The 23,898-nt window shown below is 47.1% G+C and overlaps 1 protein-coding gene across 2 annotated transcripts in view; it reads right to left on the reverse strand.

The window, feature by feature from the left end:
- FCHSD2 (FCH and double SH3 domains 2) overlaps nt 1-22,844 on the reverse strand; it is a 213,055-nt gene extending 190,211 nt beyond the window's left edge. The window contains exons 1-2 of one of the 2 annotated variants that reach the window (XM_068420880.1): nt 22,442-22,844; nt 19,666-19,763 (exon numbers count right to left, since the gene is read on the reverse strand). In XM_068420880.1, coding sequence (XP_068276981.1) covers nt 19,666-19,763; nt 22,442-22,462 — 119 coding nt within the window. In that variant the 5' untranslated portion in view covers nt 22,463-22,844. Of the gene's footprint in view, nt 1-19,665; nt 19,764-20,221; nt 20,300-22,441 lie in introns of those variants that run through there. The other variant, XM_068420899.1, reaches the window with a different exon arrangement.
- Between the last annotated feature and the right edge of the window lie 1,054 nt (nt 22,845-23,898).

Here is a 23,898-nt window from a genome sequence, read left to right on the forward strand (position 1 = left end):
ACCCAGAGAAAGAAAAACCAGAGTCACACTCCACCCTTCTTCCAAAAAGCAGAAACTTAAGCCTACTGCCAACCAGCCTCTTGGAAAAGATATCTGAAAGAGTACAAGAAGCCTTTTCTTCTTGCCACTGGCTTTCCTTGATCTTGATTACTACCTGCAGTAGCATCAGCTGCTACAAACACCTCAGAACAGGAAGCCCAGCAGAGGATAATCTTCCCCAAGGGCAAATGCAGCTCAGGTGCTTAACTGGGAATTAAGAATCAGTTTTTAATATAACTAAATTGGAAATTCATTTATGAAAAGAGCACTTCTGGGGAGCAGGAATATCACGTAGTCAGACTATTTTTCCTGAATGAGAAGCTAGAGTAAAACCAGAACACAGTTGCTAATACAGGTCATCTCTGCGCTGGCAGTTCGCCAGCAGAGCTAGGGGAAGACAAGGCAAAACACGTTTCAAACATCTAGCTAGCTATGCCAACAAAATAAGGCCCTGCCCTCGTCCAGCATAATATTCACAAAATCACAGAATCACAGAATCAATGAGGTTGGAAGAGACCTCTGGGATCATAGAGTCCAACCGTTGCCCTCACACCACCATGTCAACTAGACCATGCCACTAAGTGCCATGTCCAGTCTTTTCTTAAACACATCTCCAGAGATGGTGACTCCACCACCTCCCTGGGCAGCCCCTTCCAATGGCTAATGACCCTTGCTGAGAAGAAATGCTTCCTAATGTCCAACCTGAACCTCCCCTGGCCAAGCTTGAGGCTGTGTCCTCTTGTCCTATCGGTAGTTGCCCGGGAGAAGTGGCCGACTCCCACTTCACTACAACCTCCCTTCAGGTAGTTGTAGACTGCAATAAGGTCACCTCTGAGCCTCCTCTTCTCCAGGCTAAACAACTCCATGGGAAGGACTTGGCATTCATCAGCTCCAGCAAGCAGAGCACATCAAAGCACCCCTGCTAAGGAAAATGAACTTTTCGGGGAAGATCAAAGCTCAACGCGCTCCACAATCCAGGCCCAGGGTGTTTAAAAGACTACCCCAAACTCCAGAACAAAGACCACTGTCGACAGTCACATTCCTCTGACACAGCAGAGCTCTGCAGTAACAGTAAATCTTGGCTGCAGGACAGAGAACGCCACTGGTCAGAAGTCCAAGTCTCCCCAGGAAATCAGGAATAACAACATCACCATCATTGGTTTCGAGTAAAAGAAACATACCTTCACTCCTACTTGCACATCTGTAAAGATGAAAGCAAAGACAGCAACCTCTTCCCAAAAGAAAAAGGGATCACAAATGGGAAGCACATGTAGAAGGAAGAATTAAACAATGTTTTTATCAGGCTTCAGCAACACACGAGATGAGTGTGTCTCCTCTGGAGAAGAGGAGGCTCAGAGGTGACCTTAGTGCAGTCTACAACTACCCGAAGAGAGGCTGTAGCAGAGTGGGAGTCGGCCTCTTCTCCCAGGCAACCAGCGCTAGGACAAGAGGACACAGCCTCAAGCTTCACCAGGGGAGGGTCAGGTTGGACATTAGGAAGCATTTCTTCTCAGAAAGGGTCATTAGAGATTGGAAGGAGCTGCCCAGGGAGGTGGTGGAGTCACCATCTCTGGAGGTGTTTAAGAAAAGACTGGACATAGCACTTAGTGCCCTGGTCTAGTTGACATGGTGGTGTCAGGGCATGGTTGGACTCGATGAGTCCAGAGGTCTCTTCCAACCTGATTGATTCTGTGATTCTATGATGCTCAAACGCTTTAGGTAGATTTTTATACTACTTCTTGAATACCTAATGCCCAGTAGCTGCAGCACAAGCAATAGAAACATAAAGGGTTTAATTCCCCTGGCATTAGAGGTTGTCGCTGGGGGAGAAGTGACCTGACTGATAGACTAGAATACCAACTTCAACTAGTCTTTGGATACTGGTATCAAAATTATGCAGATTTACAAATGAAAGACTCCTGTAGTAACAAAGATTACGTTCACCTCCTCAGCAGAAAAGCCTAAGCTTCAAATGCTTAGAAAAACCAGAGTGTAAGGAGAGAGTATTTCTACACAACTGATTAGCTCATAATAACTAACCAAAATCTGCTTTCACAAAGATTAAAAGAAATACAGATTAATATTTCTAAAGTTTGTTTCTTTCTTTTTTTCGGGGCGGGGGGGGGGGGGAGTTGGTTGGTTCTTTTTCTAACCTATTTGAAGATAATGCACATCATTTAAGCTCTGCATAAATTTTGACAGATCAGGTGGTTTTGGCAGATGCTCCGCTGAAAGCCTGCACATTGGTCACTGCATCATAGCAAGTGCTTCTGCATCTTTCACACAGCAAGCCCAGGGAAAAAATTCAGGTGCCCAAAGAGAACCAGTGCACTTCTCAAGCCTGTCACTATATATAGAGGTAGTGATTCAAAAGACTCAACACCTCCCCAGTCATTACAGAATCACAGAATCAATCAGGTTGGAAGAGCCCTCGGGGATCATCGAGTCCAACCATTGCCCTGGCACCACCATGTCAACTAGACCAGGGCACTAAGTGCCATGTCCAGTCTTTTCTTAAACACAGAATCACAGAATCACAGAATGTTAGGGACTGGAAGGGACCTCGAAAGATCATCTAGTCCAATCCCCCTGCTGGAGCAGGATTGCCTAGACCATATCACACAGGAACGCGTCCAGGCGGGTTTTGAATGTCTCCAGAGAAGGAGACTCCACAACCTCTCTGGGCAGCCTGTTCCACTGTTCGGTCACCCTCACCATAAAGAAGTTTTTCCTCATATTTATGTGGAACCTCCTGTGTTCCAGCTTGCACCCATTGCCCCTTGTCCTATCAAGGGATGTCACTGAGAAGAGCCTGGCTCCATCCTCATGACACTTGCCCTTTACATATTTATAAACATTAATGAGGTCACCCCTCAGTCTCCTCTTCTCTAAGCTAAAGAGACCCAGCTCCCTCAGCCTCTCCTCATAAGGGAGATGTTCCACTCCCTTAATCATCTTCGTGGCTCTGCGCTGGACTCTCTCTAGCAGCTCCCTGTCCTTCTTGAACTGAAGGGCCCAGAACTGGACACAATATTCCAGAGATGGTGACTCCACCACCACCCTGGGCAGCCCCTTCCAATGGCTAATGACCCTTGCTGAGAACAAATGCTTCCCAATGTCCAACCTGAACCTCCCCTGGCCAAGCTTGAGGCTATGTCCTCTTGTCCTATCGCTGGTTGCCTGGGAGAAGAGGCCAACTCCCACTCCACTACACCCTCCCTTCAGGTAGTTGTAGACTGCAATAAGATCTTCACTTATTACACTTCAGAGGTCTTCACTTACATTTGAAACACACAGAAAACAGCTAAGCAGCAGATACAAACTAGTCTTACTGCAACCGCTCAAAGAAACTGCAGAAAGTACTTTTCTTTCATCTCTTTTCTGCTATTGGGTGGAAAATGTGGAATACAAGGAACAGTTACAGCTCCTGTTAACAGATTCAAAGGTATTAGTTATATAAAATACTTCAGTACCTCAAAAATATTAATGTTTGCTCTACAGAGATATTCTTTTAACGGCAAAGAAAATATGAGACGGCTCGAAGATCTAGAGAAGAAATAAAATCATGAGCCTTGAATCGAGATCCCTTCCAACCTGGGTTGTTCTATGATTCTGTGAACTTCTGGACCACAGTTGACTTGTATTTTACCAATTTAGAGAGCAAAGCCAAGCAGACAACACCGAGTTGGGCGGGAGTGTTGATCTGCTGGAGGGTAGGAAGGCTCTGCAGAGGGGTCTGGACAGGCTGGATCGATGGGCCAAGGCCACTGTGTGAGGGTCAACAAGGGCAAGTGTTGGGTCCTGCACTTGGGGCACAACAACCCCCCGCACCGCTACAGGCTGGGGGAGAGTGGCTGGAAAGTGCCTGGGGGAAAAGGACCTGGGGGTGTTGGTCGATGGCGGCTGAATATGAGCCAGCAGTGTGCCCAGGTGGCCAAGAAGGCCACCAGCATCCTGGCTTGTATCAGCACTAGTGTGGCCAGCAGGACTAGGGCAAGGATCATCCCCCTGGACTCGGCACTGGTGAGGCCGCACCTTGAATCCTGGGGTCAGTTTTGGGCCCCTCACTACAAGAAAGACCTTGAGGTGCTGGAGCGAGTCCAGAGAAGGGCAATGAAGGTGGTGAAGGGTCTGGAGCACAAGAGTGATGAGGAGCGGCTGAGGGAACTGGGGGTGTTTAGTGTGGAGAAAAGGAGGCTGAGGGGAGACCTTCTCGCTCTCTACAACTGCCTGAAAGGAGGGCGTAGCCAGGTGGGGGTCGGTCTCTTCTCCCAGGTAACAAGCGATAGGATGAGAGGAAAGGGCCTCAAGTTGTGCCAGGGGAGGTTTAGATTGGAGATCAGGGACAATGTCTTCCCCAAAAGGGTTGTCAAGCACTGGAACTGGCTGCCCAGGGCAGTGGTGGAGTCCCCATCCCTGGAGGGATTTAAAAGCTGTGTAGATGTGCTGCTGAGGGACATGGGTTAGTGGTGGCCTTGGCAGTGCTGGGTTAACCGTTGGACCTGATGGTCTTAAATGTCTTTTCCAACCAAAACGATTCTGTGATTCTACGATCTGCTCCCCAGTATTCTGTCTGGACATATTTCCAGCTACAGACTTAAACACATTAAAGAAACACAAGTCACCTCAATAGCTTTCATTGCAGAACTCAGCAGGGGAGAGAGATCATTCCAGTCACCAAACCATCTCCTCCAATCCAGTATCAGGAAGGACAAATTACAACTGTTACACCCCATATGCCAAATTGTAAGGCAGTGCTACATGCAAGCAGGGAGTGGTGTAACATCAAGCAGACACAGCTACTGTGTGCAACCTCATTTCCTCAGCTGAGCAGAAAACAGCCGGTTCTGTCAAGGAAATAGCTGCGGCACAGAACGAAGGTGGGGCAGAGTTTGAAATTCTTACTGGTTAGACACCCCAGGGGAGATAGCTCGGAGGCACGTCTGTTTTTAAAGAGCACCTATGTGTTCTGGTATTGCTGGTATAGTGAATTAACTTATCACCTTACACCAATACCACAGGAGTTGGTGAAATAAATTTATTAGAATTCAAAGGTCTGGGCTTTGCTGCAACTCATGTTAAAAACAAAAAACCACTTGTGACTGGTCCTCTCCTAATCTGTTTCTTCTCCTTCTTCTAATTCAGATGGAATTGAATCCTTAAAGTAATACCAGCACTTCCAGAAATGGCTTGGTTTCCCCCAACTATACAAACATATAAATACTGCAGCAAATCCTGTACAGAACATGTGAACACTTCACCTGTGCACTGTATCTCTCACACAACTATGTGGACTAACAGCGTTGAGAAGAACAGGGGAAGAATGAGAAGATAAAGAGGAAATTCAAAAGCAGGACCTATTTCTAAGTAGGTGTTAGTAGGCAGCTAAATTTACTTGTCCTCTCTAGTCAGCTTAGATCACATAGATGTGATCAGAAACAATCACACAAAATCAATTGAGAGCAGCCCTGAGGAGAAGGACTTGGGGGTGATGGGTGACGAGAAGCTCACCAGGAGCCGGCAACGTGTGCTGGCAGCCCAGAAAGCCAACCGTGTCCTGGGCTGCATCCCCAGCAGCGTGGCCAGCAGGGTGAGGGAGAGGATTCTGCCCCTCTGCTCCGCTCTCGGGAGACCCCCCCTGCAGTGCTGCGTCCAGCTCTGGGGCCCCCAACACAAGAAGGACACGGAGCTGTTGGAGCGAGTCCAGAGGAGGCCACGGAGATGCTCAGAGGGCTGGAGCCCCTCTGCTCTGGAGACAGGCTGAGAGAGCTGGGGCTGTTCAGCCTGGAGAAGAGAAGGCTCCGGGGAGACCTTCTAGCACCTTCCAGTGCCTGAAGGGGCTACAGGAAAGCTGGAGAGGGGCTTTTGACAAGGGCATGGAGTGACAGGACGAGAGGGAACGGTTTTAAACTGAAAGAGGGGAGATTTAGATGAGATCTTAGGAAGAAATTCTTTGCTGTGAGGGTGGTGAGACCCTGGCCCAGGTTGCCCAGAGAAGTTGTGGCTGCCCCCTCCCTGGCAGTGTTCAAGGAAAGGTTGGATGGGGCTTGGAGCAACCTGGTCTAGTGGAAGGTGTCCCTGCCCGTGACAGGGGGTTGGAACTAGATGGTCTTTAAGGTCCCTTCCAACCCAAACCATACTATGTTTCTATGATTCTAACATGAAAGAAAGCTTCATAACCAACAAGCACATGAAAACAACACGTAAAGCCGCTGCCATCTACGCCCTTTTTCACTAGTGGCACCACAGTTGAAAATGAGCAAAGTCCACTTAAAGATAAGACAGGCTAAAACCAGGCTGGGTAGATACCAACAGTATGAAAAGCAGCTGCTAGAAATCAAGACACCATAATGCTGACTATTATTGTTTTCCTGAATTTTTTGTTTGAATTCACAAGTCATTCTGGCCTCTCTCCTGTGTCTCTGCCTGTATTTCGGGTGGGCAGACATTGATTTTTAGATCAAACATTAACAGAAATTCAGCAGCCTAACATATGGTAATATTTTAAGATAGGAATTCACAATTATGTCAAGAGAATACAACCATTTTATTATGCTGCTGAAAGTCTGAAAAATGTTTGGGTCAATTTTATTTCATTTTTTCAAAAATTCATGTCCTCATCTCTGTCATTCTCAAACTCTGAATTCAAACTGAAGTCCTTCTGCCTTCTATACCCTTAGAAAATTATTTTAAGTAATTTCTCAAATTTCCAGCCTTTCCAAATATTGCCAGGAATGTCTGACAAAATACACAAATTTGTTTATTCTTATATTCAAACATCTTTAAAAGCACTTTTGATCTGAGATCATCTGAAGAGTATCATGCCCTCAAGAAAAATTGTGGCCTGTTTGGCTTTTTGCCTCCTCTCGTTTCTTCTCCGCTCCAAACATGCACACAGAATACAGCAGAGTCAATAAAAATAACTTCTTTACGCTCAGTACTGTACGTATTTAAACATGATTACAAGTGCCAACATTTCCTTCACTAACACTGGCTCACAAGCTAGAAATGACAATCCTTAGTGGCTTTTCCACCATAAATCTTCAAAAGTCTTCTGCATGGCTGAGCTCTTCTCATAAAATTAGACACCACAGAATCACACACAGAATCACAGAATCAATCAGGTTGGAAGAGCCCTCTGGGCTCATCGAGTCCAACCATTGCCCTGACACCACCATGGCAACTAGACCATGGCACTAAGTGCCATGTCCAGGCTTTTCTTAAACCCCTCCAGAGATGGTGACTCCACCACCTCCCTGGGCAGCCCCTTCCAATGGCTAATGACCCTTGCTGAGAAGAAATGCTTCCTAATGTCCAACCTGAACCTCCCCTGGCGAAGCTTGAGGCTGTGTCCTCTTGTCCTATTTTGTCTCTCTCATTAAAAGGATGTTTCCTGGAGAAAGTGCAGGAGGATAAAGATGTGTGTGAATGACCTCTTGGAGCCACTGGAGATGGACCTAACCGCACCCTCACAGGCACAAAGAAAGGATTACTTAAAATAACTCAAAAGACTGGTACAAGGAACATCTCCAAACATTAAGAACAACTTTAGAAGTCTAAGAATAGAATCTCCATGCTTACAATAGCACACAGGAAAAAAAACCTAGATGTCAACAGATTTTTTTTTAGTTACTTTTACTCTCTTTCCTGAAGTATTAATTGGAAATATTGTGCTTATTCCAGAAACAAACACAACTGAACACTTACAAAGATTAACTCAATAAAAAGTCCCTACCTTAATGTACTCCTACTACGCATTTTGGGAAAACGCTATTAAAATTTTAAAACCTACTAGAAAAAACAAACAGAAAAACACTACTTTGAGCTATTATAAACCAGTTTCATCTACTGCAAACACTTGACTGGAATAACTTGGTTTTTTACAGCCCATTTTTTCAAATATGAATGCAGAACACCTTTTTTGTGTGCTTTCATACTGCAGTAAGCGACTAAGAAAATTGAACAAGCTTATTGACTGTATTAAGACTGTAAGGCATTTAAGAAAAGACTGGACATGGCACTTAGTGCCATGGTCTAGTTGCCATGGTGGTGTCAGGGCAATGGTTGGACTCGATGATCCCAGAGGGCTCTTCCAACCTGATTGATTCTGTGATTCTGTGTGATTCTGTCTCTTGCCACTGCAAGAAGGGTGCGGTGAATAGCAGGAGACAGTATTACACCACCAGAACTGGCTTCACTGAAGTGTTTTTGACCGTGTGTCAGAAGAAATGCTTCCTAATGTCCAACCTGAACCTACCCCGGCGAAGCTTGAGGCTGTGTCCTCTTGTCCTATCGCTGGTTGCCTGGGAGAAGAGGCCGACTCCCACTTCACTACAACCTCCCTTCAGGTAGCTGTAGACTGCAATAAGGTCACTTCTGAGCCTCCTCTTCTCCAGGCTAAACAACCCCAGCTCCCTCAGCTGTTCCTCGTAGGTCAGACCCTCCAGACCCTTCACCAGCTTGGTCGCCCTCCTCTAGACTCGCTCCAGTACCTCAACATGTCTCGAAGTACGGGGCCCAGAACTGGACACAGGATTCAAGGTGCGGCCTCACCAGTGCCGAGTACAGAGGGACGATCACTTCCCTAGACAGGCTGGCTACACTATTCCTGATAGAGGCCAGGATGCCATTGGCCTTCTTGGCCACCTGGGCACACTGCTGGCTCATGTTTAGCCGGCTGTCGATCAGCACCCCCAGCTCTCTTTCTGCCGGGCCGCTTTCTAACCACTCTTCCCCCAGCCCGCAAGACAGATAATATAATGGACCGTCAACTGGACTAACACGAAATCAGCTTCACTACGGATGCACATCTCCATGTTCACCTGGGAACGTCTGAAATAACTTCCAGAGGAAAGACAAGGCTGGCACAGATGGGAGGGGAAGAAAATAAAACCATCTTCAGCCACGAAGCTAGACGAAAATGATGGAGTTCCCTCTCTGAACAGCCTCAATGTCCCAAATCAGGTATTGTTTACAAAAGCCTTTGTGGAGGTTATGCTAAAAAGGCTGAAAGCGCTGTCTGCAAAAGATGCTGCAAGCACTGTTGGCAAAGGACTCCAAACCTGCAAAATAAACCTTTTTCCACTAAACATGATGAAACAAATACAACAAAACACCATAGGAAATTAAGCCAGGCTACATTAATTGTGTCTGGAATGATAAGAATGCTCTTCCTCTTTCCAATACAGCTTATGCTGACATTTGTGGTATGTCCTGAACATCTTCAATTCCCCTTATGCACAGGGTTTTGGAAGTAAGAGTTGGGATTATAAATGCTTAGAGCCTCAAAGGGAAAGCCCTCCTCACAGGATCAGGCTTGGGTTTGACCAAGCAGATCAAAGGAAGAGCTTTTTGCTCCTTTAAAATTATCCTGTACCATATATTCCAAGATACATACCTAACTTGGTCGATTGCCAGTTACGCCTTGCAATTGTCACCATAAAAATCCGTAACAAAGGCAACTGCAGAGGACTGCAACGCAACTGCTGGTTTGCTAGAGCTCTGCCAAGTAACACTGTGGTGAAAAATGATAGCTCCAGGAAAGGCCACACTTGGATAAAATTCAGGGGAAAAAAAAACCACACACAACTTACTGCAAGCTAAAGATTTCATTCTTAAAAAGGGGCCATTGAGTCAAAACCAAAAATGCAACCTTTGGCAAAGAATGCACGTGTTGTACTTAGAACCAGAATTTTACTGTCTTCCAGACAAATGCACACTGAAGGCACAGCGCTCACCAGCCAACGTAACAAGCCTGAATACTCCTGAAAGCTTCTAAGGAAACACAAGCCCTGAAAAATCACACTTCCAGAGCATGTGTTGGAATTACTTTGATAAACAAAAGCTCATTCAAATGCAAACCTTGAAGCTAAAACAGAAAAAAAAAATAATTTTCTTTCTGATGTGAGAAATGGGTCATTGTTTTTTTACACAGAATCACAAAGAATCACAGGATCAATGAGGTTGGAAGAGACCTCTGGGATCATCGAGTCCAACCATTGTCCTGACACCACCATGGCAACTAGACCAGGGCACTAAGTGCCATGGCCAGTCTTTTCTTAAACCCCTCCAGAGATGGTGACTCCACCACCAACCTGGGCAGCCCCTTCCAATGGCTAATGACCCTTGCTGAGAAGAAATGCTTCCTAATGTCCAGCCTGAACCTCCCCTGGCAAATCTTGCGGCTGTGTCCTCTCGTCCTATCGCTACTTGCCTGGGAGAAGAGGCCGACTCCCACTTCACTACAACCTCCCTTCACTACACTATTGCTTCTGCTGCAAAAAAAACCCAAAGAATCATCTTTTGACGAGTTAACCTTCATCAGTTAACCAAAACCTGTAAAGCTACTTAGAAATACTGAAACAGGAGATCCATTACTTTTTCTATGTCAAGGATAAAATAAAAATTGATGGAGTGTGGTCCCTTTCTCAATTTCACTGTGCCAAGATAGGCCTGAATCATTACACTGTGGCTATGTTTATCCTGAAAGTTATTTTTTTTTCCCCCGCTCAAAACTTGGACTTCCACACCCAGTAGGCAACAGTTTTTTTAAGCACATTCCAAGCTTTCCTCAAACAGTTCCAGTCAAAACATCACCAGATTTTAATTCCATCAAGAATGCGAGTATCTCATTAAAGGACTGTCTAATTACAGGTAACATGCCCAGACCACAGATTCTGTGGTATCTTTCTATGGAATATTATTCATAATTAGCACTACCAACTCTTCTCAAAATTTCTGAGATTTCTGAATCCAGAAATCTCTCACCAGTCCCTCTGTACTTGGCACTGGTGAGGCCGCACCTTGAATCCTGTGTCCAGTTCTGGGCCCCACACTTCAAGAAAGATGTTGAGGTGTTGGGAGCGAGTCCAGAGGAGGGCGACCAAGCTGGTGAAGGGTCTGGAGGGTCTGACCTACGAGGAACGGCTGAGGGAGCTGGGGGTGTTTAGCCTGGAGAAGAGGAGGCTCAGAGGTGACCTTAGTGCAGTCTACAACTACCTGAAGGGAGGTTGGAGCGCAGTGGGAGTCGGCCTCTTCTCCCAGGCAACTAGCGATAGGACAAGAGGACACAGCCTCAAGCTTCACCAGGGGAGGTTCAGGTTGGACATTAGGAAGCATTTCTTCTCAGCAAGGGTCATTAGCCATTGGAAGGGGCTGCCCAGGGAGGTGGTGGAGTCACCATCTCTGGAGGGGTTTAAGAAAATACTGGACATGGCACTTAGTGCCCTGGTCTAGTTGACGTGGTGGTGTCAGGGCAATGGTTGGACTTGATGATCCCAGAGGGCTCTTCCAACCTCATTGATTCTGTGATTCTGTCAGTCAAAGCCAGACTAAATGTTGTGCATACAGTTTTCATGAGTTTTTCTAATTCTCCTGCTGTTTTCTACTTGGCCAGGTTGCAGAATTCAGAACCTGTAAGCACAGAAAATCACTCTGCTCCTACTTAAATAAAGCCATGAACACCAGAGGTGAGCATCACGCCTGCTGAATGGAGCGAATGACCTTGGAGGAGAAAGGAAAGGTGGCGATGAAGGAGAAATTTCTGAGCAGTATAAAGGAAAAGAGATGTCCTCCTTATGAAAAGAGAGGAATTTTAAAAAAAGGCCTTAACAGATGCCCACTAGCGAGAGGCAAACATGCTCTAGAGCCCAATACAGGGTTCAAGAATATCCAAACAAACTGCCATTCCCTGTAGCTAGAGACTGGAAAGACCAGGAAGAAAGGGAAAGTCCTCACCACCACTTTGCCTCAGGACAGGAAAAGTCAAGTTTACTCAATTTTCAGAATCTTACGGCATTTTAATATACATGGCTACATACACATATAAAGACATATTATTTTAGTTTTCTTTTACAGTTACTTATCCTTCTGCAACACTATCCATACTGTGACGAGACTTTTCCCTAACACAGTATCTGTTAAGTGATCTGCATTGTCCCCAGAAGGCTCCAGGGAGACCTTCTAGCACCTTCCAGTACCTGAAGGGGCTACAGGAAAGCTGGAGAGGGGCTTTTTACAAGGGCATGGAGTGATAGAACAAGGGGGGACGGTTTTAAACTGAAAGAGGGGAGACTGAGATGAGATATTAGGAAGAAATTCTTGGCTGTGAGGGTGATGAGACCCTGGCCCAGGTTGCCCAGAGAAGCTGTGGCTGCCCCCTCCCTGGCACTGTTCAAGGCCAGGTTGGATGGGGCTTGGAGCAACCTGGTCTAGTGGAAGGTGTCCCTGCCCCCCCAAGGGGGGTTGGAACTAGATGGTCTTTAAAGTCCCTTCCAACCCAAACCATTCTGTGATTCTATGACTGTAGGTGCTATATTAGATTTGCTGTATTTAAAATTGGAACTGCATTTAGTTCCTACTTCAGCAGCTTGACTCACAGCCAAAGTTGCCATAAACCTTATCACAAACCTACCAACGTAATCAGCAAGATTACAGAAGTGTAGTCAAATTCCACCGGAGAGTACAAAGTATGTTCAGAGCAAAAGGTTACATGCAATTTTATTAAGTGGAGCATAATTCACTACATGTTAAAACTAGCAGCAACCAGCTATCTACAGATACAGATTCATTCACACTTTTACTTTCTTTTGGTTTTTAAATATTTGTACTGTTCACTCAGGCTTGTTATGACAGGAATGACACACGGAATTAGAGACGTCAAAGAAGTACTCTGTCCTCGTACTGGGCACATAAACACAAATCCCCAGTAAGTGCCTTCTTTCCTCACCCAGATACTCCACACCTACCCTGCTATGTCTCAGCAGAGGGGAAGGACGCGACAGCCCAGCTGACAGGGCAACAGCATCCGAGAGCAGAAAGGGCTCAGACTGGGGTGTATTAGGAAGAGTGTGGCCAGCAGGTCAAGGGAGGTTCTACATAGCCCTGGTGAGGCCACACATGGAGTAACTGTGTGCAGTTCTGGGCCCCCCAGTTCAAGAAAGATAAGGAATTACTGGAGAGAGTCCAGCGGAGGGCTACAAAGATGATCAAAGGACTGGAGCATCTCTCATATGAGGAGAGGCTGAGGGAGCTGGGGCTGTTCAGCTGGAGAAGAGAAGACTGAGGGGGGATCTTATCAACACTTACAAACACCTTAGGAGCAGGTGTCAAGAGGAGGGGACCAGACTCTTCTCAGTAGTGCCCAGTGACAGGACAAGGGGCAATGGGCACAAGCTGAAACATGGGAAGTTCCATCTGAATATGAGGAAAAACTTCTTTGCTGTGAGGGTGCCAGAGCCCTGGGACAGGCTGCCCAGGGAGCGGGGGAAGTCTCCTTCTCTGGAGATATTCAAAACCCGCCTGGACACGACCCTGTGCAACGTGCTCTGGGTGACCCTGCTTTGTCAGGGCTTGGGCTGGATGATCTCCAGAGGTCCCTTCCAACCCTTAACCATTCTGTGATTCTGTGTTAAGGGAAACCCACAAGATGATCTCCCCACCTAGCAGGTAACACAGAGGCTTAACAAACCCAGCAGGCATAAGCGGTACCGCTGACCATTAAATACAAAAACATCTCGGAAATAGAGGCGATGCCCAAGAACTAACCAAAATCAAAAGCTCAGAACTGGATAAAGAAGGGACTAGGGGAGAGATGAAGGGGAGGAAAACCAAAAAATAAGCTGACAAACTGGAAGGAAGGAACAATCTTCAGAGCATTTGGATGAGAGGATGGGGGATAGAAAATACCACACAAAGGCAAGGCAGCAGGAGGAGAAAGGAGAATGACACAGAAATAGAGTGAGAGGAGAATGCAGCTTTACAAAAAAAAAGTTGCATGAATTTACAGGACAGATTATACTGCGATATATGCTAGACTGAACAATGAGAAGATATTTTAAATAAGAAAAAGTAAAGAGGGAGAAACCACAAGGACAGAACAGGGAAAGAAACAGAAGGAGGTGTCTGTACATATATTTGCATCCATATCAGGAGGACACGAAGATTATGAGTCTATGATTCTGGCGATTCATTTTACACTATAAATTTAGTTGAAAGTGATGAAAAACTAAATTTAGGATCCAACAAATGAAAGGACTGTATTGCTATTCCATTTCAGCCAGAAATCATGCAATCTTTACATCTATTTTCAACACACTGTACAGTAAACTGACTTAAAATGATGAAGCAACATAGGATCAGAAAGCAGAAAATCAGCCAAGACTTGAACAAGGTGGCCTTTCCAGCTCTGCAATACACAAAGCAGCAGCTGTGCTTCTACAGGAGCACTAAGCTGTGGTTACACAGTGACTTTAATCCCAGGTGAACCTGGGCTGCTACTACACAGTCTTGCTTTCCTTCTTATACAGGAAGAAATTCTTGCCTGTGAGGGTGGTGAGACACTGGCCCAGGTTGCCCAGAGAAGCTGTGGCTGCCCCCTCCCTGGCAGTGTTCAAGGCCAGGTTGGATGGGGCTTGGAGCAACCTGGTCTGGTGGAAGGTGTCTCTGCCCGTGGCAGGGGGGATGGAACTAGATGATCTTTAAGGTCCCTTCCAACCCAAACCACTCTGTGATTCTATGATTTTCCTCCCTCAGGTACTCATTCCTCGTATAGAATCACAGAATCGTTTTGGTGGAAAGGACCTTTAAGATCATCAAGCCCAACCGTTAACCCAGCACTGCCAAGGCCACCACTGAACCCATGGCCCTCAGCACCACATCTACATGGCTTTTAAATCCCTCCAGGGATGGGGACTCCACCACTGCCCTGGGCAGCCTGTGCCAGTGCTTGACAATCCTTTTGGGGAAGACATTGTCCCTGATCTCCAATCTAAACCTCCCCTGGCACAACTTGAGGCCCTTTCCTCTTATCCTATCGCTTGTTACTTGGGAGAAGAGACCGACCCCACCTCGCTACACCCTCCTTTCAGGCAGTTGTAGAGAGCGAGAAGGTCTCCTGTGAGCCTCCTTTTCTCCAGGCTAAACACCCCCAGGTCCCTCAGCCGCTCCTCATCACACTTGTGCTCCAGACCCTTCACCAGCTTCGTTGCCCTTCTCTGGACTCGCTCCAGCACCTCAAGGTCTTTCTTGTAGTGCGGGGCCCAAAACTGAACACAGGATTCGAGGTGCGGCCTCACCAGTGCTGAGTACAGGGGGAGGTACCTCTCATGCGAGCAGCAGCACTTACGCAGCAAGCTGGATCAAGGAATGGATTTATCCAAAAATTATCCCTTTTGGGAGAAAAGTCAGGGAAGGTTCAATGTCAGGTGGGTGAGTTCCCTAATCCACATGGTTCACCCATCCTTGTGCTCCTACAGGGAGACAGCAGAAGTAGTTGACCAGTGGAGCTGGCCCCTCAGCAGCAGTCCAGACTTCAGAACAGACTAAAACAGCTACGTAACCACAACCTCATCCTCACTGGCAAAACATGAAAGCAAGTAAGTTTTTTAAAAAAGACATTTTAGAATACATTAGTAAAGCTGTAAAGGCATATAAAATTATTTTAAAAAGCCTGCCTTGAGATAACGTTCAAGGCAAAGCAACTATAGCTGAACAAGTTTATAAAGTTTACAGCATATAAATACGTTACAGAAATACCAAGTTGAATTACAATGTGGATCACACAGAGTTCTTCACCATTTTGCACACACGTGCACACACACAAAAGGAAACTATGCCTGTGTCCCAGCAAACTAAGGGCAATTTCAGACTACTACGTGTCACTTATTTACTACCACCAATCAAACAAGGCAAACCAAAATAAAACATATGAAAACTGCCAACACCTCTGATAAATTCAGCCATTCATAACGCAGTTGGCCCCTGGAAGAGAAATAAAAATTAACTTCCTGCCTAAAAGCAGCCAGGTGTGGATAAGAGTGAAGAAGTACTTCACAGAATCACAGAATCAACCAGGTTGGAAGAGACCTCTGGGATCATCGAGTCCAGCCGTTGCCCTGACACCACCATGTCAACTAGACCATGGCACTAAGGGCCATGTCCAGGCTTTTCTTAAACACCTCCAGAGATGGTGACTCCACCACCTCCCTGGGCAGCCCCTTCCAATGGCTAATGACCCTTGCTGAGAAGAAATGCTTCCTAATGTCCAACCTGAACCTCCCCTGGCCAAGCTTGAGGCTGTGTCCTCTTGTCCTAGCGCTAGTTGCCTGGGAGAAGAGGCCGACTCCCACTTCACTACAACCTCCCTTCAGGTAGTTGTAGACTGCACTAAGGTCACCTCTGAGCCTCCTCTTCTCCAGGCTAAACAACCCCAGCTCCCTCAGACGTTCCTTGGAGGTCAGACCCTCCAGACCCTTCACCAGCTTGGTCGCCCTCCTCTGGACTCGCTCCAACACCTCAACATCTTTCTTGCAGTGCGGGGCCCAGAACTGGACACAGGATTCAAGGTGCGGCCTCACCAGTGCCGAGTACAGAGGGACGATCACTTCCCTACACCGGATGGCTACTCTATTCCTAATAGAGGCCAGGATGCCATTGGCCTTCTTGGCCACCTGGGCACACTTCTACCTATAGAGAAACTTTGAAGGGCAACAAAGCCTACATTTACCTTTCACGGGGAAAAACCTCTTTCTCCATCACAGATGTAGAAAGACAATCTTTATATAGTAATACCAGCACGGATCTACCATGTGGAAGGATGCGGTAGCTTTAGTGAGCTACAAAAGATAAACACATGTCATGCCTAAAACTGAGCCCATGATCCTAAAAGCATCCTGAATCACTTGTTCCACAAACTCCCCGGTCACCAAGCATGAAGAAATGTAACACGAAGAGCCAAACAGAGCTTATAAACACAGAAATGTATTTTTAAACCTATTTGCTAACACATTTCAGAACACATTTTTTTATTATAGTCTTGTCAAGTCATAAAAGGATACTTCAGCTTTACTGCTACTAAGCTCCCACAGAGAAGAGAAACACAACACAGCTTGTAAGACTGCAGTGAGGTTTTACTTCTTTTTTTTAAAATAGATATTAGAATTTTATGTTGTGTCAAAAGTCATCCAACTCCCAGGAAAGCTTTCCACTCAACTACCAGCACGTAGTTTTGTCATGTCCTAGGTATGCTTTCCCCAAGCAAAACATGTTGCCTTTTCTTCCCGACCTCCAGGACCTGAATCTACATTGTTGCATATAAAACACTGTATTATCACTCAAAAAGAAGACATATTTTAGATTTAATAAAACTTGGTGGTCTTGTTTATGTACAGCCCTCAAGGAGACGAAGTATCTACAGAGGGGCTGGAGAAAAGGTAGTTACACTTATATGCCTCAACCCTGACCAAGAAGAATCCTGTTTGGAATAAATAGTAGCTCAGTCTTCGACCTCTCCAAATGACACAGTTTAAGCCTTCAAACTATAAACATTTAAAGCAGCGCTCAGTTTTGCATAAAGATATCAAAGCTATTGGAATGGCAAGTATGCTTATGATGTGGTGGGCTGCCAAAAATCAGCTGCTGATATACTAGACAATAGATGTATTCTATTAGAACTCGTAAGAGAACTGGCTGGTCTCTTCCTCCTATCACTTCTTTTCAGTTCTATACAAAACTCAACTGAAATGATATAAAAAAAATGTAATTAAGAGTTTTAAATCCTATACAAATACTATGGTTTGTAAGTATTGCATGTGATTTGAATACTTGCATTTATATGCTAACAAGTACAGTAATTATTTATAATATTTAGCATTTTAAAAATATGCTTTCTTAATCACTAACTTGCAAACCATGTATTGAGAGTTTCTTGTTGCCACTGCAGCAGTTGAGTTTGTAGAATTCAGAGCAGCATAAAACAAGAGCATGAAGCTGTACCCTTGCAGCGCCTGAAAGCTCCAGCAACGCTGCGAGAGGACCCGAACTCTCTCAAACCCTGATAAACAAACAGCATTCAGTTAAAATTTAATACTTCTGGATAACAGCAGGGTGCTTTCTATAAAAATCATTCTTCGTTCCACAGACAAAAAGATCCCGTGTGTGGTTGCAGCGAGCGTTGCTTTCTGGAACGCTCTGGAATCACGGTGGCTGCATACCCTGAATACAGTCATAAATACACAAGTAAGGGGATGACGAGGTTGACACCCAACTTCTCCCACGAGTGGCACAGCATCAAGACTCCCAACTCTTCAAAGCCCAGCTCCTCCTTCACAGCCAGACGCAATTAAAAGGCCTCCGCATCAAACAGCAAGATCCCTTTTTTTTTTCCTCCCAGCAAATGTTTTTAAGCAAAAATTCTCTTGTTCTCTCTTATTCTGTCAGCTGATATTTGAACAAATAATTGACACGATGGCGCTGTCATATCCCATCACATCATTCCATGTTCAATCTGTAAATCCACGCGGTGATGCTGCCAACACAGATCACTCCCAACAAGAACGCTGAACAGAGACTATGTACGTTCAGTGACCGTGTCAGTGAATTAAATATATTAACACAGTTTCTTAATCCATAACATTAAAATTTACAAATTAAATTAACTGTAGACATTAAATCACATTAAAGGAAAATATTTTAAGCCGGCATTTTCACATGTTTTCCTGGTTTTGTATCCACAGGTTATGACATCTTCAGCAGAATACAGACGGAAGTAATTATAAGCTCCTGAAAAATAGGAAATGCTGACAAAACCTGGACTAGAGCAGCAGTACCTGGTCTAGATGTTCTAAAAATAAGCTTCTATCTAAGGGGAAAAAATTCCTTGGATGAGTCTGTTACTTATTACTCAGCATTTGCTAGTTAAACACTGCACAGCCACTCGTTTGAATCGAAGGAAATGAGTGCTGTGATCTTTCCCACACAAAAAAGTGTTTCAATACCCACAGAAGAAAAACAGGGCAGAGGAGGCTTAAGGCTCGACATTCTGATTTATGACACTGTGAGAGCGAGACAAACAGTATGTTGTCTGTCAAAGTTGCCACATTTGCATTTTATATACAAATATAAAGCAAGAAATCTCATTTCCATAATTAACAAGTGGATTATACACCGCCAAAAAGCGCAGGACAGCAGCGAACTCGCTGCTGAATATTTTACAGAAGAACCACCTTAGAAATTGATCCTTGCCAAATGGAATGATTAATCCTCAATATAATGCCACGTATCCACTACCACCTTATTTTGTTAAAAGCACACTTTTAACTTCACAAGAAGCAACCACATTAAATAAAATGAATAATAAAAACCCCACAACTGATGTCATGTAGATTTTCCCTATTGATCTTAACCTGTACAGAGTTTTAAATTATAAATGCAAATCTAAGTTTCTGGTAAAAAATACAATCTATTTAAAAGCGTTGTTCAAAGCTATCTCTAGCAAGACATAAATCATCAGTGGTTTTAACATATTTTAATAATTTTAGCAGCCTCTCACAACCATTAAATCAAAGTCTTAGTCTGTTATATAGAGAAATATTGCTGAAAAGACCAATGCGTTCTGTATGTTGTTTGTGACTTTTTTTTTTTAACATTTCCCTCACAGAAGAGAAGAAAAAATGGTTTGCATTGTGTTAGCTCCAGTTATAATTTCCAGCTGTGTCAAAACTTTAACAGCCTAAAAGCAGGAAATCCAAAGAGGAAATTCCATCGTCAGTTCCTGAAGTTTTGTAACTCAAATGTTCTTCCAAAAACTGGATCTTAAAGGAATTCTGGTAGCATTTTCTGTAACCTTACCTGATATCTTCAAGTAGCTCACATTCTGCCTGATGCTTAGCCTGAAGTTTTGTCATCTGCTCAACCTGAATGTTTTTTAGCTCTTGTGTAACTTTCACCTACAAAAAAAAAAGAGATATATTTTCTGTAGAGCTCCACATGCATTTTCTGTAGAGCTTAAGTCAAATTTCAATATGAAAAAAAAACAATTCACACCCTTCACCTGTTTTGAAATTGCACATTTCAGTGGAGAATTTGAACACAGAGTTAAGAGTGCAGTTACAAAAGAGTTTTGCCTTATTTAAAAAAAAAATAAAGCAGGCCACAGGGGGAAAAAAAATAAATTATAGTGTATACGTGTGCAAGTCACACAATTCTGAAATTTATTAAACTGTCCTACAATTGTTATGACTTAAAAATAGCTTAAACATCAAGTTGGTTTTTGATTGTGCACCAGATCAAAAGAGCCCTCTAGAAAAGGCTTCAGAAGGTTGCCCTCATGTTTTTTAGTATTCGTGTAATTTTCCTTTGAACCTGGCGATCGTGAAGCTAAAATTTCAATACTTTGGGAACCTACTTGATAACTGGCAGGTGGCACCACTGGCAGAGGCAGCAGGAATGATTTGATTTTAGAAGGGAACCTTGGGGTTGTTTTGTTCTTGTTTTTCTAGAACAAGAGGTCTTGGCATTTCAGCCCTCTAGTGATCACAGGAAATCTATATATCGGCCTAAAAAAAAAGATCACCAGCGTATCTGAAGACATTATACATTTGTGAGGACAGAAATGCCACACAGTTACTGTAATGGGGGGAGAGAGATGAAAAATTCAGAAAAGAAGACACAGATCTCCCTCTTCCTCACTAGCCAGGCAAAAATATCTACATCTCATCAGCCAGCAAATGCCTCCTTGATTTTAACTCTGAAAACGATCCCCCAGCAACAAGCACCCTTTAATCACAACATTATATAAATTTTTTCACGATACAAAAAAACGCCACGCGTGTATGACACTGACTTTAAGCAGAGAAAGTGTCTATTTTTAATATGAGCTTTCAGCATTCTCGTTTTTATCTGTACATGAAAAAAACCCGACTCAAAATAAATAAACTCACACAAGATGACCCGTGTAATGGAAATAATCTCAAATGAAAAAAATATAGGCAAAGAATGACATACATGTAATATAAATAAGCCGCCAAACGCGAACTAAAATAGAAATAAGAACAGTTTAACAAAAGCAGAATCCACCCGCAAAACAAGAGGTCGAGAGGCAGGAATGAGCCAAGGAGAGAGATCTTCACTGCAGCTGCCTGCCAGGGCTACTGGGGAGCTCAGGGGATGACAAGGGATTTCTGTTTACGCTCCCTCCCAAGTCTTCCTCCCCTCCCCATCTCTCCTAGTCACTATTCTACAGTTCTGCACCCGGCAAACCCCTGCAAATCTCCTCTCCTCACCGAGAAATCTCACCATCACGTAGGAAACCCCAAACATCTCCGGCGAGCTACGACAACCAGACTGTAAATGATTACAGCCCAAACCGCCCTAATCGGGCGGCATCGCGAAGAATATATAACACACACAGATCTCAAAACCACAAAACTCCCTTCCACGGTGCCTGTAAAGGAGCAGCCTCTCCATCCTGAAACCCGCTTCACCATCACCAGCCCCCCCTTTCACCCCACACACCGACCATTGCATACAACCCTCAAAATAACTAACCAATAAACCTCCATGTATCAGTACTTACACGCAGCTCAAGACCACACTACAGCTCAAGCCTCCCAGATAACAACCTGCTTACACGGACAAGCCTACACCAGGAACAGCCTTTTTTCCAAATATACATTCCTTCTTACACCTCTTCCCACACCAGCCCCCCCTAATGCAAAGCACCCCATATTCCCAGGGATGCACGGACACAAAAAACCCTCCCCTCTTCATTGGCAGATTGTTCCCATCACACATATGTTGCACATTTTTGGCTGCCCCCCTTCGCCCGCGCTCCTCATACGTGCCGGGATAGCCTCCATCCTTCCACCAACTCCAGACGTGACCTTCTGCTCCAAGACAACCAACCCATCGCTGTTGGTATCAACCCACCGCAGCACCCGAACGCAGCTGAGCCCCCAAAATACAGCCAGCAGCACCCCACAACCGGTCCACGCTGCCTCAACACCCCCGTGCAGCCCAGCCCTCTGCAGTCATTGACCCCCTCCCAGCCCTACCCAGCCATTGCTCTCCTTCATCTGGAGAACCTCCAGCGGGTACAGGGGTGACCCAGCCACGGCCACCCCAACACCCACTGACCGAACACTGCCCACCCCCCACACTTCCTTCCTCCCCAGCCCTTCCCCATGCCCCGTCCTGCCTCCAGACCTCACCTCCCACACCTGACCCATCCCACCCCACCACATGCCCCCTATGTCCAGTTTCCACCCTCCCCCCGACATTCCCCCCTTACCCATCTTGCTGGGCCACCTTCACCAACCCTCCCCCCCCCCAATTCACCCCTGCACCCCCCTTCCCTCCCAACACTCGCTCCCCCTCTCCTAACCTCCCTCCAGACCCCACCACCGCACAACCCACCCTCAGCCCAACCTGCTGCCCCCCATCCCCACTCCCCCCGCACCCCCAGACCCCCTCATCCCCCCCCCCTCCATAACCTACCCCCCAGGCCCCACCACGCTGCCCCATCCCAGCCAGCCCCGCACCCCACAACAGCCCCCAGCCCCCCTCGGCCGCAGGCCCCCCCCCCGCCCTCACAGCCCCCCTCGCCTGCCCCGGGGGGGGCCCTCACCTTCCTCGGCGGGGGCTGCATGGTGCTGCGCTGGGTCTCCACATCAATTCCCTCCCCCCGGCAGCAGGATGCGGCCCCCGCTGCAGGAGGAGGAGGAGCGGGCAGCGATCGTCTCCCTCCCGGTTCGGGGCGAGTCCCGGTCGGCGGGGGGAGCGGGGGGGGCCGCCTCTTCCTCACGGGCAGCGGGCGGGAGGGCGCCGAGCAGCGTCCCGAGAGCCGGCCCTGGGGAGCGGGGAGGGAGAGGAGGCGGGGAAGGGAAGGCGGGGACGGGAGGGGGGGAGCGACTTCGGGAAATTAAAAAAAAAGGAAAAGGAGGAAAAAAAAAAAAAAAAAGAAAAGAAAAAGGCGGCGGCGCGCGGCTCGGGAGCGCCCCGGTGAGGGGACGCGCGGCCCGGCAGCGGCCCGCCCCGCCGGCGGCGGCACAGGCCTCCCGGCCGCCCAGAGCGGCCACCATAGAGAGGAGGCGAGGAGAGAGAGAGGCCGCGTGGACACGCCCCGCCCGCCCCCGCCGCCCTCACGGAGCGGCGGCTCCCGCTGCGGCCGCTAGGGGGCGCGGTGGGAAGGGCGGGAGGGAGCGGGGGGGGTGCAGGGGGTGCCCAGGGGGGTGCCCAGGGGGTGCACGGGGGGTGCAGGGTGTGCACGGGGGTGCAGGGTGTGCATAGGGGGTGCATAGGGGGTCCACAGGGGGTGCAGGGTGTGCACAGGGGGGTGGAGAGTCTGCACTGGGTGTGCACAGGGGGTGCACAGGGAGGGTGCTGAGTGTGCAGGGGCAGGGGGGTGCACGGGGGTGTGCAGGGGAGTGCACAGGGAAGGTGCACAGTGAGCACGGGGGGGTGGAGAGTCTGCACTGGGTGTGCACGGGGGGGTGCACAGGGAGGGTGCTGAGTGTGCACACGATGTGCGCAGGGGGGTGCACGGGGGTGCAAGAGGGTGCACGGGGGGGTGCAGAGGGTGCACAGGGGTGCAGAGGGTGCACGGGGGTGCAGGGGTGTGCACAGGGGTACAGAGTGTGCATGGGTGTGCACAGGGGAGGTGCACGGGGGGGCACAGCGGTGCAGAGTGTGCACGGGGGTTTCACGGGGGTGCAGGTGTGCAAGGAGAGGGTGCAGAGTGTGCATGGGTGTGCACAGGGTTTGCACGGGGGGGTGCAGAGTGTGTGCACGGAGGTTGCACGGGGGTGCAGGTGTGCACGGGGAGGGTGCAGAGTGCACGGAGTGTGCATGGGGGTGCACAGAGGGTGCAGGGGGCTGCACAAGGGCGTGCACGCGGGATGCACGAAGGGGTGCAGGGGTGCGCAAGGGGGTAGCGAGGGTGTGCAGGGGGAGGGTGCAGAGTGTGCACGGGGGGGTATGGGGGTGCAGGGGGTGCACAGGGGTTGCAGGGTGTGCACAAGGGGGTGCAGGGTGAGCACGGGGTGTGCACAGGAGGGTGCTCGGGGTGGGGGGGTCTGTGCAGAG

This window comes from Nyctibius grandis, chromosome 2, assembly GCF_013368605.1.
Source record: "Nyctibius grandis isolate bNycGra1 chromosome 2, bNycGra1.pri, whole genome shotgun sequence".
NCBI lineage: Eukaryota > Metazoa > Chordata > Aves > Nyctibiiformes > Nyctibiidae > Nyctibius > Nyctibius grandis.